Source organism: Nelumbo lutea, chromosome 8, assembly GCF_056320005.1.
Source record: "Nelumbo lutea isolate HS-2025 chromosome 8, American lotus-T2T, whole genome shotgun sequence".
Lineage (NCBI taxonomy): Eukaryota > Viridiplantae > Streptophyta > Magnoliopsida > Proteales > Nelumbonaceae > Nelumbo > Nelumbo lutea.
The window spans coordinates 23181916-23199359 of record NC_142691.1 but is presented as its reverse complement, the minus strand read 5'-3'; the positions used below and the strand labels follow the sequence as shown (position 1 = coordinate 23199359).

Here is a 17444-nt window from a genome sequence, read left to right as displayed (position 1 = left end):
CGCTCTGCTGCTGCCATGTGAGTGTCTCAAGGAGCATGCATGAATTGGCTAATGCAACTGACTGCATATGCAATATCTAGTTGAGTTATGCATAGGTACAGAAGTTTCCCAAGAAGCCTCTGGAAGATTCCTTTGTCTTATAACAATGTCTCATCTGAGGCAGAGAGTTTATGACTCATATAAATAGGAGTAGCAACTGGTCTAGCACCCATCTTCCCAGTTTCAGAGAGCAAGTCAAGAACATACTTCCTTTGGGAGATAAGAATCCCATCCTTGGATCGAGCAACTTCTATGCCAAGGAAGTATCTCAATTCCCCCAAATCTTTAATCTCAAACTCTGTATAGAGGAAAGAATTGATCATGAATTCCTAAAACATCATTACCAGTCACTACAATGTCATCTACATACACAATGAGGTATACTGCAAGAGGTCCACTCCTCTTCACAAAAAGTGTATGATTAGATTGTGTCTGCACATAACCAAAGTTAACAAGTGTTGTTCTAAATCTCTCAAACCATGCTCTAGGGAACTGTTTTAGTCCATAAAGTGATTTCTTCAGTCTGCATACCTTTCCTTGCATATCAATTCCATACATCCCTCGAGGAAGAGACATATAAACCTTCTCATGTAATTCACCATTAAGAAATGCATTCTTCACATCCAATTGATAAAGGGGCCAGTCAAAGTGAGCAGCTAAAGATAGAAGAACCCTCACAGATGTTATCTTGGCAACAGGTGCAAAGGTCTCCAGATAATTAATCCCATATGTCTGTGTATAGCCTTTTGCAACCAGCCTGGCCTTGTACCTTTCAATGGTGCCATCAGCTTGATATTTGATAGTAAAGACCCACTTGCAACCGACTGGATCCTTCCCTTCAGGCAAATCAACCACTTCCCATGTGTCATTCTTGTGTAGGGCATCAATTTCAGACCTTATAGCATCCCTCCATTCTGAAATATTAAGAGCTTCTGACACAGACCTGGGAATAGGGTTAGAAGCAACAGAAGATAGATAGGCAAAGTATGAAGGAGAAAGCAACCTGTAAGAAAGGCGCTTGGAAATGCAGTGAGTAGTGCACTTCCATTTTCCTTTCCTAACAGCAATGGGAATATCAAGGTCAGGGAAGGATGACTCCAAGGGTGCTGAAACAGTACCTGTTGTCTCATTTGTGACTGGAAGTGTATGAGGCTCATGTGTTGTGGGAGAAACAACCTGCCCATTTCTGGATCTTTGCCTTTGATACACCTTGGGATTGAGGATAGGACGAGGAGGTAAAGGAGGAAGAACACTGGGACAGGGAGAATGGAACGACTTATCCGCCCTTGATTCATTTGAAGGAGAAGCAGACTTGTCAAAAGACTCAACTAGAACAGGAAGAGGAAGAGCAAACACCTGTGACAAATCCTCCCCCTGTGGACAATGTCCTTTCCGAGAGGAACCATAAAAGGGAGAAAACTCATTAAAAGTGACATCCATTGAGAAATACCGAGTGCCAGTCTTTGGATCAAAACAATAGTAACCCTTCTGTGTGGGGGAATAACTGAGGAAGATATACTTGTGGGCTTTTGGTTCAAATTTATGCCTTTAGACACTTGGAACATATACATAACAGGTGCAGCCAAAGACACGAAGAGGAATAGGAAAAAGGTCCTTGTCCGGATGAAGGAGATTAAAGGGAGACTTAAACCCTAAAACCCTGGATGGCATACGGTTTATAATGTAAGTAGCAGTGAGAACGGCATCACCCCAAAACCTTGTAGGAACATTTGAGGCCAAATAAGATACTTCTTGCAACTTCAACAATATGCCTATTTTTCCTCTCAGCAACTCCATTCTGTTCTGGGGTCCTAGCACAGAAGCTTTGATGAATAACCCCCATGTCAGAGAGATAGCAAGATGGGTTCTTGTCAAAGTATTCTTTTGCATTGTCAGATCTGAAAATTTTAATCCTGGTATCAAATTGGGTTAAAACAAATTCATGGAATTGTCTTACAAGTCTTGGAACTTCATCACAGGATTTCATCAAGAATATCCAAGTGAACCGAGAAAAGTCATCAATAAACAAGATAAAATATTTGTAGCAACCCATTGAGGGTAAGTGGTAAGACCCCCACACATCAGAATGCACAATATTAAAAGGAAAAGAAGATCTTTTATTACTCAAAGGATAATTATTTCTACAATGTTTTGATAACTCACAAAACTCACAATGAAGACTGGACAAACTAATTCCCTTAAACAGTTCAGGGAATAGATGACTCAAGGCAGAAAAAGACAGATGACCCAAACGACGATGATACAACATAATCCAACTAATAGTGTCTGAAGAAACAGACCTAAAAACAACATTCCCAGGATGATCAGTGCATTGTCCCAGAGTATCGAGCAGGTATATTCCGTTCGCCTCATGGCCACTGCCAGTCACCTTCCGAGACTCCAGATCCTGAAAAATACAATAGAAAGGAAAGGTTACACAATAGTTGAGTGACTTGGTTAGACTACTTACAGACAACAAATTTGTATTTAGTCTAGGTACATGAAGTGCAGAAGGTAAGAACAAGGAATCTGTAGCCTTGATGGTTCCCTTGCCAGAAATAAGGGCAAGTGAACCATCGGCTAAAGTGATTTTATCACGTCCAGGAAGCAAGTCATATGAAACAAACAAGGTAGAGAGGTTGGTCATATGATGAGAAGCACCTGAGTCAATAATCCAAGGGATCTTAAGATTACCTGAAGTGGTTGCATGATTGGCAAAGGCCCTTGTACCTGAATGAGCAAACGCAGAAGGAGCTGAATTTCTTGAAGGGTTGAAAGAAGTCACATCCTCTAGATGACTGATCATCTTTCCAAACTTTTCATATTTTGTTTTCATGGATGCCAATTATGCACACGCAGACATTTCTTCAGTATAGTACTTATCATTATCTGGCCCAGCAGCCACATTTGCACTCCACGTCCCTTTACTATCATGTTTTTTTTGAAACCAAATTGGAACAAGATCATGATGTAACTTCCAACACTTATCTTTGGTGTGCTTTGGCTTCTTGCAGCACTCACATACCACTTCTTTCTTTCCAGAGCCACTAGAAGTCCCAGCAACCCTTTTAGATTTAATCCCCATATTTGCAAAGTGATCACTAAAACTAGCCCCTTGAACCTGGACAGCCCTCCTGCTCTCTTCACTACTCACCAATGCATAAGCTTGTGACAATGTGACACTCTCCTTGGATAGAATATTCTGCTTTGTGATATCATATTATGGGTTTAGTCTGGTTAAGAACTCAAACACCCTGTTTCTTTCAACCATTTTCCTATAGGTCTGTGCATCATTAGTGGTGTCCCAGGTTACAACTTCTATCAAGTCTATTTCTTGCCACAAAGACTTCAAGGTTGAGAAGTATACAGATAATGGTTTCTCCCCCTGTCTCAGATTCTTCACATCACTTCTCAACTTGTAGGCTCTAGACACATTTAGTTTTTACGAATAGGTTTCAGCAACACTATCATAGATTTCCTTTGCTGAATTCATCCATAGATAGTGCCGGCAGATCTGTGGCTGCATTGAGTTCACAAGCCACCCAATAACAGTGTAGTTCTCTTGGATCCACTTCTCATGAGATGGATCATCTTCTGGGGGAGCCTTCTTGCTCCCAGAGATAAACTCCCACTTTCCTCTACCACATATATAAATCTTTACCGATTGTGACCATGCTAGATAATTAGTTCCATCTAGCTTGACTGTGGTCACAGTCAATAAAGAGTCAACAGGAGCTCCCGGAACCTATCCGAATTCAGCCACATTCTTGTTTTCAATCTCTGATGAATCCATCCTTTTAACCACTTAACCACTTCAAATAAGATTTCAGCAAACTTCAACCAAACAACACCGGATGAGGATGAACAAGGGCTGTATTAAACCAGCCTCAAGCAGCAATACACAAAGCTGAGTCACACCTAAGCTGTTGGAGCCCCAAAAATAGAGGCAGCACCTTGTTGACAGCACAAGACACCAACAAACTTGGTTTGGCCTTCAAGAATAAATCAGAGAACTACCAAACACTGTGCACCCAGTCCAAGCTCCTTTTCTAAACAAAAATTTAGGTATTTTCCAAACAGTACCCCACAAGGGAAGAGAACAGTCCCTACTGTCGAAGAGACCTTTTTACAAACACAGAGTGGGCAGTAGAGAAGACCACACTGTCAAAGATGAAAACAGCCCCAAAAAACAGTCCGTATAGGGGTCCAAAAACAATCCAAAAAGGACAATAAACAGCAGTACTGATTTCAGAGGTATTTTGGCTACTTGACAGTCCAGAAAAGAAATGAAAACAACCCAGAAATCTCTGGATTAAACCTGATCAGAGGATAGCTGAATATTTGTACTGTTTCCAAAGGAACTTCGGAGATTAACAGTCCAGAACAAGAAAAAATAACCCAGAAATCTGAGCACAACTTACAATATTTAAGCTTCAAATCAGGAACTAAGCTGTTTCCCCTTTTTTCTCTGATTCTTCCTGGCCACCGAATCACTGCTCCAAGAAATTTGAGTCTTGGGCAACTTCCAATGACCTCCAAGAATCAGGCAACACGAGCTGAAGCTTCCTGCCCTAGAATACTGAAGTTCAGGCCTACTCTGATAATCATGAAGAAAACAGACCTTGAGAGTTCGGCAATGAGGGTTTAGAGAATGAGAGTTTCGAACATTCCACTCTCTCTAACACCCTAACACCATTTTATTAAGATAAACTTTGAATAATTACAAGGAGGCCCTTAGTTGGGCAAGAATTTACACAGAGCATAACATAGAAAGGATGGGCCCAGAGTAAGGCCCATTACAGACAAGAACATAAACAGTAAGAAAGAATAAAAGAATAAACAGCCTATGGGCCATTCGTCCCATCTTCTCTACAAAAGCCCAAATAGCTCACCTGAAAATTAAAACTTAAAACTTTTATTTTATTATTTTATTATAAAATAAATAGTTCATTATATATTTATAATTTTATGCATTCAATTTATATATATTATATTATATATAATATTTATACATCATATATTCATATATTATATTTATACATTTACATTATATTATATATATAATTTCAGTTTAGGGTTTGGTTTGGTTCAGTTTTACGGTTTGAACAGTATAATGAACACCCCTAATTACATATTACATTATTTTTTATAGGAAATGGTAACTTTCATTAAAAATATTAAAAAAAAAAAACATTATAACTCAGGCATTCCAAAGTTGGGATGCTGAACCCAAATTCATAACCATTGTTACAAAGCAGCCCAGAAAAGTTTGCTCCTGTTTGATCCTTGTTTGGCTAGAACATCAGCCAGGCCATTTTCTGTTCTTCTAACCCATTGGAAGTGTGCTTCAATTTCCCTTGTAAGGCACCAAACTTCTCTCATAGCTTGCCTGTGGTTCCAGCTTCCCAAATCTCCAGTTTTCATCCAGTCTATCACTAATCTTGAATCCCCTTCCACTTCAATCTGGTGTAGTCCCATCTGTTTAGCCAGTCTCAGACCTTGCAGCAGTGCTAACACCTCAGTTCTTAATGAATTGCCCACTCCTATAGGCCCCAGAAAAAGAGCCAAAATTTTACCTTTCCTGTCTCTAAAGACTCCACCTACTCCTGAGGGCCCTGGGTTACCAAGAGAGCTGCCATCAAAATTGAAATTTATTTTTTGTTGTGTAGTGGTTGCCCAACTCTCTTGAATTGCTAGACTAGATCTTGAAGAGTTTGCTACTCAATTCCAGCCCCTGATTATATCATCCATTGTGAATTCCTTAAACAACTCATCTGATTTTACCCAATGCACTACCTTGACAGTGATGCAATCAATCAAATCCACCCTTGATTTTCTTTTTCCTTGAAATATTCTACCACTTCTTTCCTCCTAAACTGTCCATAAAACTGTGGCTCCTGTGGCTCTCCACAACATCCTTCCCCTTTTTCGGTTGTTTAAAGAAACTTGATCCCTCTCAAGTTGGGTTATAGATGTCAACCATACCCAACAAGTTACACACTCACTATGCCACAAGGAATCAACCTCTTTAAGTGAAAACATCTGCAAGTTGCTCCTTTGTGCGCACATATGAACCACACACCTTACCTCTCCTTTTTCTATCTTTTCACGGACAAAATACTGATCAACATCAATGTGCTTGGTTTGGTCATGGAGAACAGGATTTGCAGCAATATTAGTGGCTTCTTTGTTATCACAATATAATGACATGAGGTCACTCACTCGCAAGACTTCTGCCACCCCATGCGACATAACTCTATACTCAGCTTCTTCACTTGATCTAGCAACCACCCCTTGCTTCTTACTACTCCAAGTAACAACATTTCCCCCACAAAAGCACAATTGCCACTGGTGATTTCCCATCATCAATAGATCTTTCCCAATCAGCATTAGTAAAGACTTCAACTCTTAAATGGTCATGCTTAGCAAATACAAGGCCTTTCCAGGATGTTTCTTCAAGTACCTAAGTACCCATTTTGTAGCTACAAGATGGGAGGTTATAGGAGCATGCATATATTAACTAAGAACTCCAATAGAATAAGCAATATCTAGGCATGTCATGCAGAGGTATAACAATCTTCTAACGAGTTTACATTTGCAAGGGCCTCTCTCTCATTGTTTCCAAATTTGTGATTCTACTCTATTAGAGTATTTGCTGGTTTAGTTCCCAATTTCCCAGTATCTTGAAAATTGAGAACATATTTTCTTTGGGAGATGAAGATGCCCTTTATTGAGCGAGGAACTTCAATCCCAAGGAAATACCGAAGAGGGCCCAAATCCTTCACTTTTTTTTATCAGCAAAGTAAATTTATTTTTATTAAATCAGAAGTAGGAATGATGAATACAACTTGATTGTCTCTAGTGTCAATCCCTTTATAACCCAAATTACATGGATGCCCAAAACAATTGTTGCCTCATAACCCCTTGTTTTGCTAAGGAGTCAGCTAACTCATTTGCACTCCTTCTAATCCATTTGAATTTTACCTCTAATTCTCTTGCTAGCTTTTCCACTTCTCTTAACATGTGTTGTAGGGTCCAAGGGATACACCTGTTAGATTTTTCCCATGAGATGACCACTTGTGAGTCTTCTTCCACCTCAGTCATTCTAAACCCAACTGTTTAGCTAGTTGAGACCTTGCAAAAGAGCCAACAGTTCAGCTTTCAAAGAGTTTCCCAAACCAAATGGCCCTAAAAACAATGCCACAATTCTCCTCTCTGAGTTTCTGATGAACCCTCCTGTTCCAGCCATACTTGGGTTTCCAAGGGAACTTCCCCCAAAGTTTAGTTTTACTTTATTAACTGTTGGGGGTATCCACTACATACAAACTGTGTCTTTTACTCTCGAAGAAAGCACTACTTCAGCCCAGACCCTTGAAAAGTTTGTTACTGAGAAGGTTTTGAAGATGCCTAAGGTCTTCACCCAAAATGCTACCACTACCTATATTATTATACTATCTACTCTTCTCCAAGATGATTCTACTATTCCTCTCTTCCCACACCACCCAACAAATTGCTGCCTTAGTAGCCCTCCAAATCACTTTCCCCCTTTTCTTTGGTTGCCTCAAGAAGTCAGGATTGAACAGACCTGCCACATCTTGATGGAGGGCCCACCTGCACCCAAAGAGAAAACTGAAGAACTCCCAAATTTTAAGCACAAAGGAACAAGAGGCTAGTAAATGGGATAGCAACTCACCACTCTCCCTATATAGGAAGCACATGTGAGGAGAAAGGCACACAGAAGGCCTTCTATTCTGCAACATATCACAAGCACTTACCTTTTCCAAGAAATTTTTTCCAATAGAAAGCTTGAATTTTAAGTGGGATAGGCTTACTCCAAATTTCTTTCATTGGGGAGTTCACCCCTTTGATAGTTAGATGCAGCAAGGGACTTAAAGAAGGAAGAACAAGTAATGAGGCCATCTAGAGATAATGTCCAAGTTCTTCTGGAATCCTCAAGGGAGGAGTCTAGCAAGATCTGCCTTAAGGTATCGACCAAGCTTATCAAAGAAGAACACCCAAAACCCCTTAACCCTCTTCTAAACCCGAGGTTCCAATTTAATCCATTTGGAGAAAGCGTTCCTATTCTTGATATGAGTTCCCCTTTAAGCTGATAAATGCCAAAGAGATCAGGAATGCAAAGAAGTTCCAAGTAATTAGATTGAAGAAAAATGATCAAATCACTTAGACAATGCAAAGAAGTTCGAAGTAATTAGAACTGCCCTACAAATGATGAAGAGATAATTGGTGTCCTCTTCTTTGTTGGAGGTAGCATGGTTGTTCCTCATGCCATAGTTGTTCCTCTTTTATGTATCTTCTCTTTCATCCTTAATAAAATATTTTAGATCAGTTGCCAATCAGAAGAAAAACAAAAGGAAATGCATTGTTTCCCAAAAATACATGATATAGTTGTTCATGTCTTTCACAAGAAATAATATAATCAAGTAAATATGACCACAAGTTTTGCAATAAGAATGAAACAACAGATAGGCATCTGGATTAATGTCAGAGGCATTAAGAAGACAAAATACAAGGAAAATTAGGTGAAGAGAAAAAGAATTTTCTTTGAATCCACAATATAAAGCCCCTGAGGAAATAAGATCCTAGAAGATAACTAGTTTTACACAATTCAAATGGATACCTACCTAAGCCTTACGTTGACACCATTATATGATTCGTATGACATCTCAACAGTAGAAAAATCAAAAGGGTATGTTTTCCTTTCATATATTTCACCAGGCACATCAAGTTCACGTACTGCATGTAAGAATATTAAGTGTTAGAACCAAATCAATACCAGAAAGTTATTGACAGCCAGAATATGGACAAACAACTAATAAGAAAAGGATTCATACTGACAATGATGTCCAACATATGGATAAATGCCTCAATCCATGAGAAACTAACATTTATAACGAATGAAAAAACAAAAGGAGAAAAAAAGAGAAAAAAAAAATTGAACATATTATTGCTAGATTGTTTCATAGGATAAGAAATTCTACTAAAATGCACTCACCAAGGGAAGTAAAATCATAAAAGTTGCCTCTGTCAAAGTACAACTCTGCAAAGAGAAAATAATTAGTCAAAACATTGCTATGACCATACCAAACATGTTATCAACTATTGACTGAACCATATTTCAATAACTACCATGAATGGACATGTAGAAAGTGAGATATGTTACAATTCTTGTTACAGGACTAGATAAAAGGACCTAGGCCAAATTTAAGTATTAATTGTCCAAATTTATTCACTGTGAATTATTCATTTGACACTACTGCCAACAGTAAAAGTATTGTTTTAAATATTGATGGGAAAAGCAAGATGATGTATGTAGTAAGACCCAAGGGTCAACACAAAAAGAGAATTTCATTATATACAAAAGACAACCAGGTGAAATTCTAAACTTAGCAATAAAAGAAGAATATTGTTACAGAGAAGCAATTACCACTCAAAAGAGGATTGGCATGTACTTGTGGGATTATGGGAAAACAAATACGATCCAGGTAAGTTGGAGAGAGAATAATGGTGGAAGGATAACTTTGAATTTTGATGGATCAGTAAAAGAGAATGGAAAGAGCCCAGCAATAGGAGTTGTACACGAGGATGGAGGAGGTTTCTACAGAGCATTGGCGAAGATGGTTGGATTATGCTCGGTAAACGTCAAAAAGGCTTGGACAGTATACTTGGGGGGTCAGATGGGTACATCAGAGGGTTTACAAAGTTCCACATCCAGGGACATTCAGCAATTGTTATTGAAGCATTAAAACAGGAAAAAACAGAGGTAAAGATGTTTTGGTGGCTAATCAGAAACACAAGGAAATTACTAAACCTTTTCAGAGATTAGAATAAAAAAAAATATTCAGAGAAGCAAATAGAGCAGCTGACCATATGGCCAACATAGGCCATGCCTACTGAAATGAGTAGCACTGGTGGCCAACTATATCAGAATCCTTAGATCAGATCTTTAAAGAAGATGTGGAAGACAGATCGTGACTGTGTACTGTTCAAGTGCAATGAAATTTATGGTAATACAATATATATATATATATATATATATATATATATATATATATAGAGAGAGAGAGAGAGAGAGAGAGAAAGAGAGAAAGAAAGAAAGTTGGGTAAAACCCACAAGTAGCTTATTTACAATATCAGAGGACTAAAACACCACTACAAGCACTTTATAATAGAATTCCTTTACCCCAATACCATGAGACCATAAGACTAATTCAAGCCAAAGTCTCATCTTTTGCAGCACACAAAATACTTTGTAGAGAACACTGATGTGGGCCCCACTGCAGTGGTCCCCACTGTATTCATAAGACAGCATGTGTAGTTATTTGTTCCAGTTATAGTAGTGTCAGTTTGAGTCAGTTTGTTAATTCAGATGTTATTTATTTCAGCTTTTATTTACTTTATTTATCATGTAAGTACTAAGGGCAGATGTGTCCTTTCCATTATGTACTAAACATAACCTATAAATAATAAGAAAGTGGTGGCGGCAGATCTGTTAGAATCTGTCCCTCCTTTCAACCACTTGTGTTCTCCTGTTTCTCTTCTATTCTCTCTCCTTTCTCTCACTTTTCTTCTGTTTTGTAAACCTAAAACCTATTAGGATTCAAGACTGATTACAGTCTTGATCTTCTACTTGGTATCAGAGCCGATCTAGGGCTTCTCATGTGTGTCTAGTCCAGCCGACCACATGAGGACTAGCTAGGGCTGGAAGCTTTGAAGAAGTATTCGGTGGCTGAATCTTGAAGATTACCAGGAGAGGTTCACAGCAGTTGAAGACTTGTCGTGGCTTGCAAAGAGTTGGTAATCAGGAAGAAGCAGCAAAGGTTAGGGTTTAGGTAACCCTAGAAGACAGTAAACCGAGGTACATAAGTAAGTTTTTTTTTATTGAGTTTCAGAGACTGCAATCAGTCGAGATAGGTTGGACCTATCTAGAAGTAGGGGCCAAACTGTGTTCAAGTTTGTTTCTAGGGTTTGACTTGCCGAATTGTGTTTAAGTCTGTTTCTAGGGTTTGACTGTTGGGCCGAACCCCTTCCCTCTCAGAGGTGATTAGTTTTAGGGTTTCATATTGCCCTACGACAAGTCCCACTTGTGCGGACTGCTTGGAGAGTGCAGCCGAGCACTTATTTCAGACCCACAGTTGAAACCCTAATTTTGCTCTCACAGCAATGGGCCCCACAGTAGTGATTTCAGAAAATAGCATCTCAAACTGACAAGCTGCCTGGTACAATGCATGCTGATTGATTTCAGATCAAATTTGAGTTGATTCCTTGCCTATACTGTGATAGGCGATTGGTTTCAGATCAGATTTCGGATCAGATCAGATCAGATTTCGGATCAGATCAGATCAGATTTCGGATCAGATCAGATCAAATTTGTGTTGGTTTCGGATCAGTTTTCAGACCTGCTTGTTTGACTCTGTTTTTTGGTATAATGACTCTAACAGTTTGTCGCCACTGAATCTTGATCAAAGATGGAGTTTAAGGGTCAGGGAGAAAGTAGTTTTGGAAACCACAGTTATGGTAGTGTATCTGAAACCGGGTTTCAGATTACAACTATGAGATTTGATGGGTCAAATCATTTGGAGTGGGCTCAACCAGCCATGATGGCTATTGGAAGAAGGGGAAAACTAGGTTACCTCTTGGGAGATGTGAAAGAACCTTCCAAGGAGGACCCAACATACACCAAGTGGGTTCAAGAGAACTATTTGGTTATGGCGTGGCTGTGTAATTCTATGCAGCCACATATCAGCCGAAATTACCTGTGGGCAAAGACAGCCAAAGAGATATGGGATGTTGTGAAAGAAACATATTCCCAACCCCTTAATGTTGCCAGAGCCTATGAACTGAAGTGTGAGGTGAACAACCTTAAACAAGGAGAGAAGCCAGTTTCTGTCTACTTCTCTACCTTGAAATCCTTGTGGCATGAGATTGACCATCTAGAGACCCTTGAGTGGGAGAGTCCCAAAGATGCACAGACTCACGGAAAGAAAGTCGAGACGAATAGGGTATTTGAGTTTCTGGCTTGTTTGAATTCAGAATATGACATTGTGCGACAACAAATATTGACAAGGAATAGTGTGACCCTTTCTCAAGCATACTCCCTGATGCATAGTGAAGAGACCAGGAGGAAAGTCATGATGCAGCCTCAGCCCTCTTTCCCAACCTTGACAGTTATTAAACCTAAGCCAGGGGGTGACTCAGAAAGGGACCGGAAGTAGGAAGATAAACGGGATCTGGTATGTGAACATTGCAAGAAACCCAAGCACACAAAAGATGCTCGTTGGAAGCTACATCCTCACTTGGTCCCCAGCAAAACTAAGAAATAAGAAGGGTAATGCTCATGTGGTCGTGAACACTGATTCAACATCCTCATCAGGCACATCCCTAGAGACTTTAGTTGCTGTTCGGGCTGCCCTCATACAGTTGGAAAAGGAAGTTGGGAGTTCAGCCCAGCCATCTCAGTCACCATCAGCTCCTGCCACATCTGCATTTGCACATTCAGGTACTCGAGCCTCAACTTACCATGCTTCAGCTCCAGGTAATATTGACCACTGCTGGGTAATAGATTCAGGTGCATCTGACCATATGACTAGCTTGCCATCTTTGTTCACTTCTTATCACTTGTCCTCTGGCCGAGATAGAGTATCCATTGTTGATTGCTCCCTTGTTCCCATTTCGGGCAAGGGGGACATCAAGCTATCGGATACTATCTCTTTATCTTCTATCTTCCATGTTCCTAAGCTTGATACTAACCTGCTTTCAGTTAGTAGTATTACCAAACACATGAACTATTTAGTAACCTTTTTCCCTGACCGATGTGTTTCTCAGAATTTGGAGACGAGGAAGGTGATTGGGACTGGCCGCGAGACGAACGGGATCTATCTGCTTGGAGAGAGTTCTCGTCGGGAGGAGTCAGTGGATAAGAAGTCTTTTGTTTCCCAGTCTGTGAGTTCGGCTTTGAAGAGTCTGTATCCTGATTTATTTGAGTCTGTTGAGTTATCAAAATTGAGGTGTAAGAGTTGTGAGTTTGCCAAACATTGTAGAACCTCTTATTCTTTAAATAATAAAAGGAGTAATTCCTCTTTTGATATTGTGCATACTGATGTTTGGGGGCCATATCATATCTCTTCTATGGGTGGGTACAGATATTTTCTATTGTTTGCTGATGACCATACCCGTTTTTCTTGGGTCTATCTTATGCGTTCTCGGGATGAGGTTCCTGCTCTGACCCAAAACTTCCATCAGATGGTTCTCACTCAGTTTGGGACCAAAATCAAAGCCTTAGATCTGATAATGCAAAGGAATACTTTGCTCAGTCATTGACCCCCTACCTTCTTAGCCATGGAGTTATTCACCAGAGCACTTGCCCTTATACACCACAGCAGAACGGTGTTGCCAAAAGGAAGAATAGGCATATCTTGGAGGTGGCTAGAAGCATTACGTTTACCTCCAATGTACCTATTCGCTTCTAGGGTGATGCTATCCTCACGGCAGTTTATCTCATTAATCGAGTTCCTTCCCAGGTTCTTGATATGAGAACCCCCTTTTCCCTTCTATACCCAGACAAGGAGTTGTTCATTGTTCCCCTTAAAACCTTTGGTTGTACCTGTTTCGTTCGGCTTCTCCGGCCTCATCATTCCAAGTTTGAACCTAAGGCCTCCAAATGCATTTTCCTTGGTTATGCATTTAATCTGAAGAGCTATACTCGAAGTAGCAAGGAGGAGAAGAGAATCACAGAACTGAAGAAAATGTCGAACTGTACTAGGCAGTCGACCAACCTTTTATTTATAGATGAATATAGTACAAGGTACAAGAAATTACTAGGATGCCCCTGATTAGTGATGGAACACCCAGATGACTTAAATCACTAAACAGGATTAGGCCCAGTTACAAGATAAGTTAAACATAAGATTGGGCTAAATAAGAACTCTTATCAGTCGAACAACACTGACATTCTAACACTCCCCCTCAAGCTAAGCATGGATATCAATCATGTTTAGCTTGCCAAGTATGTCCCTGAACTTTGTTGATGCCAGCCCTTTTGTTAATACATCTGCAATCTGCATCTCTCAGGGAGTATAAGGTACACAGAGTTCTCCTGAAATAATTCTCTCTCTGAAAAAGTGTCGATCAATTTCAATATGTTTTGTCCTGTCATGTTGTACGGGATTGTTGGCAATGTTGATAGCAGCTTTATTATCACAATACAGCTTGAGAGGACCCTCAGTCTTGATACCAAGCTCATTAAGGAGAGTTCTGAGCCATAAGAGTTCAGCAACCCCGTGTGCCATAGCCTGGTATTCTGCTTCTGCACTTGATCTAGCCACAACATTCTACTTCTTACTGCGCCATGTGACTAGGTTTCCTCCCAAGAATGTACAGTAACCTGAGGTTGATTTTCTGTCTCCAACAGATCCAGCCCAATCAGTATCAGTGTAGGCTTCAATTTCAAGTCTGCTGTTTTTTCTGAATAGAATTCCTTTCCCTGGGCAAGTCATCAAGTATCTGAGGATTCTTTCCACTGCTCTCATATGAGGGGCCTTTGGAGAGTGCATGAATTGATTGACAACATGCACTGCATAGGCAATGTCTGGCCAAGTAAGGGATAAGTATATCAGTTTTCCTACCAATTTTTGGTACCTTTCCTATTTACAGTATTCCTCACCCATTGATTCTTGTAATCCATGGCTTGGTTCTAATGGAGTGTCTGCTGGCCTGCACCCCATCATGCTTGTTTCCTCAAGTAGCACATACTTTCTTTGACATATGTAGATTCCTTCTCTTGATCTAGAAACTTCAATCCCAAGAAAGTATCTCAGATTTCCCAGGTCTTTGATCTCAAATTCTGAAGCTAAGAACTCCTTCAGCCTCTTCATCTCTTTCACATCATTTCCAGTAATCACCATATCATCCACATACACAATGAGTGTTGTAAGTTTGTCATCCTGTCTCCTTGTGAACAATGTATGATCTGCACTGCTCTGAGTGTACCCTATTTTCTTCATGGCCAAACAAAGTCTCTCAAACCATGCCCGGGGAGATTGCTTCAAACCATATAATGCTTTCCTTAGTTTACATACCTTCTTTCCAACATCATATTCAGGTGGGGGTTCCATGAATACCTCTTCATGAATATCACCATTTAGGAAGGCATTCTTCACATCCAGCTGATGAAGTCCCCAAGAGAATTTTGCTGCAAGTGACAGTAGAACCCTGATTATGTTGAGCTTTGCTACTAGGGCAAAGGTTTCCTTGTAGTCAATTCCTTCATTTTGTGTAAATCCCTTTGCCACAAGTCTGGCCTTGTGCCTCTCAATTGACCCATCTTCCCTGTGCTTTAATGTGAATACCCACTTGCACCCAACAGTGCCTTTCCCCTCTGGCAGGATATAAGTGTGAGTAAGAAACATAATCAGCTATGGGATGCCGAGTGGTACAAGAGCGAGCAGGCTTACGGAGAGCAATAGGAAGATCCAAATCTGAATTGAGTGAGTCGGAATTACCTTGGATTGCAGAGACAGATTGATCTGAGTTCAACTGGTTGCAATCATGAGGTTGAGGGGCCTTCTTCCTAGGTTGACCCGGAATGTTACAGCTAGTAGTAGTGGAAGGTGATGAAATGGGAACAAAAAAGAAGGGAGAATGAGAATCCTCTTCCATCCCACTACTCTCCCCCTGAAGAGGATTCTGAGAAGACTGGAAATAGGGTTGAGACTCAAAAAAGACTACACCTCTGGTGACATTTTTTCTTGGAGACAGGATCATAACACTTATACCCCTTTTGTGTAGGAGAATAACCCAAAAATATTCCCTTTGTAACCTTAGGATCCAGCTTGGTTTTCTTTGATCCTTCACATGTATGAAGCATGTACAGCCAAAAACCCGTGGGAGAAGAGGAAATTCTGGAAGAGTGGGACACAAAACAGAGAAAGGGGTCTTCATACCCAATATCTTATATGGCATCCGATTTATCAGGTATGATGCAGTGAGAACAACTTGAGACCAATATTGCTTGGGCACATTGTGTTGGAAAAGAAGGGCTCGAGCTGTCTCCAATAGGTGCCTGTTCTTGCGCTCAGTAACCCCATTTTGCTGAGGGGTGTAAGCACATGATGATTGATGTAACATGCCTGCATCTTCCACAAATGAGTTCATGGATCTTTCAAAGTATTCAGCTGCATTGTCATTGCTTGATCTTTTTATCAAATTGTGTTTCAACCATCTTGCAAAATATCATAGTTATTCGGGGAACTTCATCATGTCCTTTCAACAGATAAATCCAAGTGCACTGAGAATAATGGTCAATAAAACTGATAAAGTAACGGAAGCCATCAATGGAAACAATGGGAGAAGGACCCCAAACATCAGAATGAACCAAATCAAAAGGGACTTGAATTTCATTTCTAGAAATTGGATACATTGATATGCATTGTTTTGACATTTGACACACATCACAAATTAAACTCTGACTCGGAATGCCCTTACATAATTCGGGAAACAACATTGCTAAAGAAGAAAAAGACAAATGACCTAGCCTAGCATGCCACAAGTGCAGCCTAACTATTGACTCCACACATTCCGAACTAGTGGTAGAAGCTTGCAAGGCTGAGCTGACATCTTCATCAAAATAGTAGAGGCCCCCATACTCATGACCACTCCCAATCGTTCTCCTCGTCAATCTGTCCTGGAAGACACAATGAGAAGGAAAGAAAGTTATACTGCAGTTCAAATTTTTTTTAAGCTTTGAAACAGACAACAGATTTGAGGTAAGACTAGGAACATGTAGGACTGATTTAAGAGATTGATCCTTGCTTAGGTCAACCACCCCCTTTCCAGAGATGGTGGAGAGGGACCCATCAGCTACTCTCATCTTATCCTGGCCAGATAACAAGTGATATGTAGAGAATAAGGAGGACATATGCGACATATGGTTAGTGGCTCCGGAGTCAATCACCCAAGACGTAAAATTAATGGAACTAGTTGCACTAAATGAAGAGGTTGTACCTGATTTGGCAAGAGAGGTGGAAGCTAAAGAATTGTTCTTCAAACGGGCTAATGCCCGACAGAGAACCTCTACCTCACTAGCTGTGAAGCCCGAAGTACTTGGTCCAAAGGAGTCGGCAGCTTGCCTTGCGATGGAAGAGGACACTGTCTGAGTACTCTGCGAGTTGTCACTACTGTTGTTGGCGGCAAGATTCCCACTTGCTGTGTGGCCCCTATGTTGCCTTTTGTCCTTTCTCAGAGCAACTGGCTTCAGATGAGGGTACAAGACCCAACATTTCTCCCTTGTGTGTTTCTCACCACCACAATGGGTACACTTGAGGGACTTCTTGTCTGAAAATCTATTCCCCTTAGTGGAGACTAAGGCTGAGTTTTCTCCAGGTAGTTCT

General features: G+C 40.4%; 1 protein-coding gene across 2 annotated transcripts in view; it reads right to left on the bottom strand.

Moving 5' to 3' along the window:
- The window catches only part of LOC148843343 (vacuolar protein sorting-associated protein 26A), a 69875-nt gene that overhangs the window by 27826 nt on the left and 24605 nt on the right, over positions 1–17444 (bottom strand). For both annotated transcript variants that reach the window (XM_088959577.1, XM_088959576.1), the window contains 2 exons: positions 9053–9097; positions 8682–8793 (listed from right to left, as the gene is read on the bottom strand). In XM_088959577.1, the coding sequence (XP_088815703.1) occupies positions 8682–8793; positions 9053–9097 (157 nt within the window). The remainder of the gene's footprint in view (positions 1–8681; positions 8794–9052; positions 9098–17444) is intronic.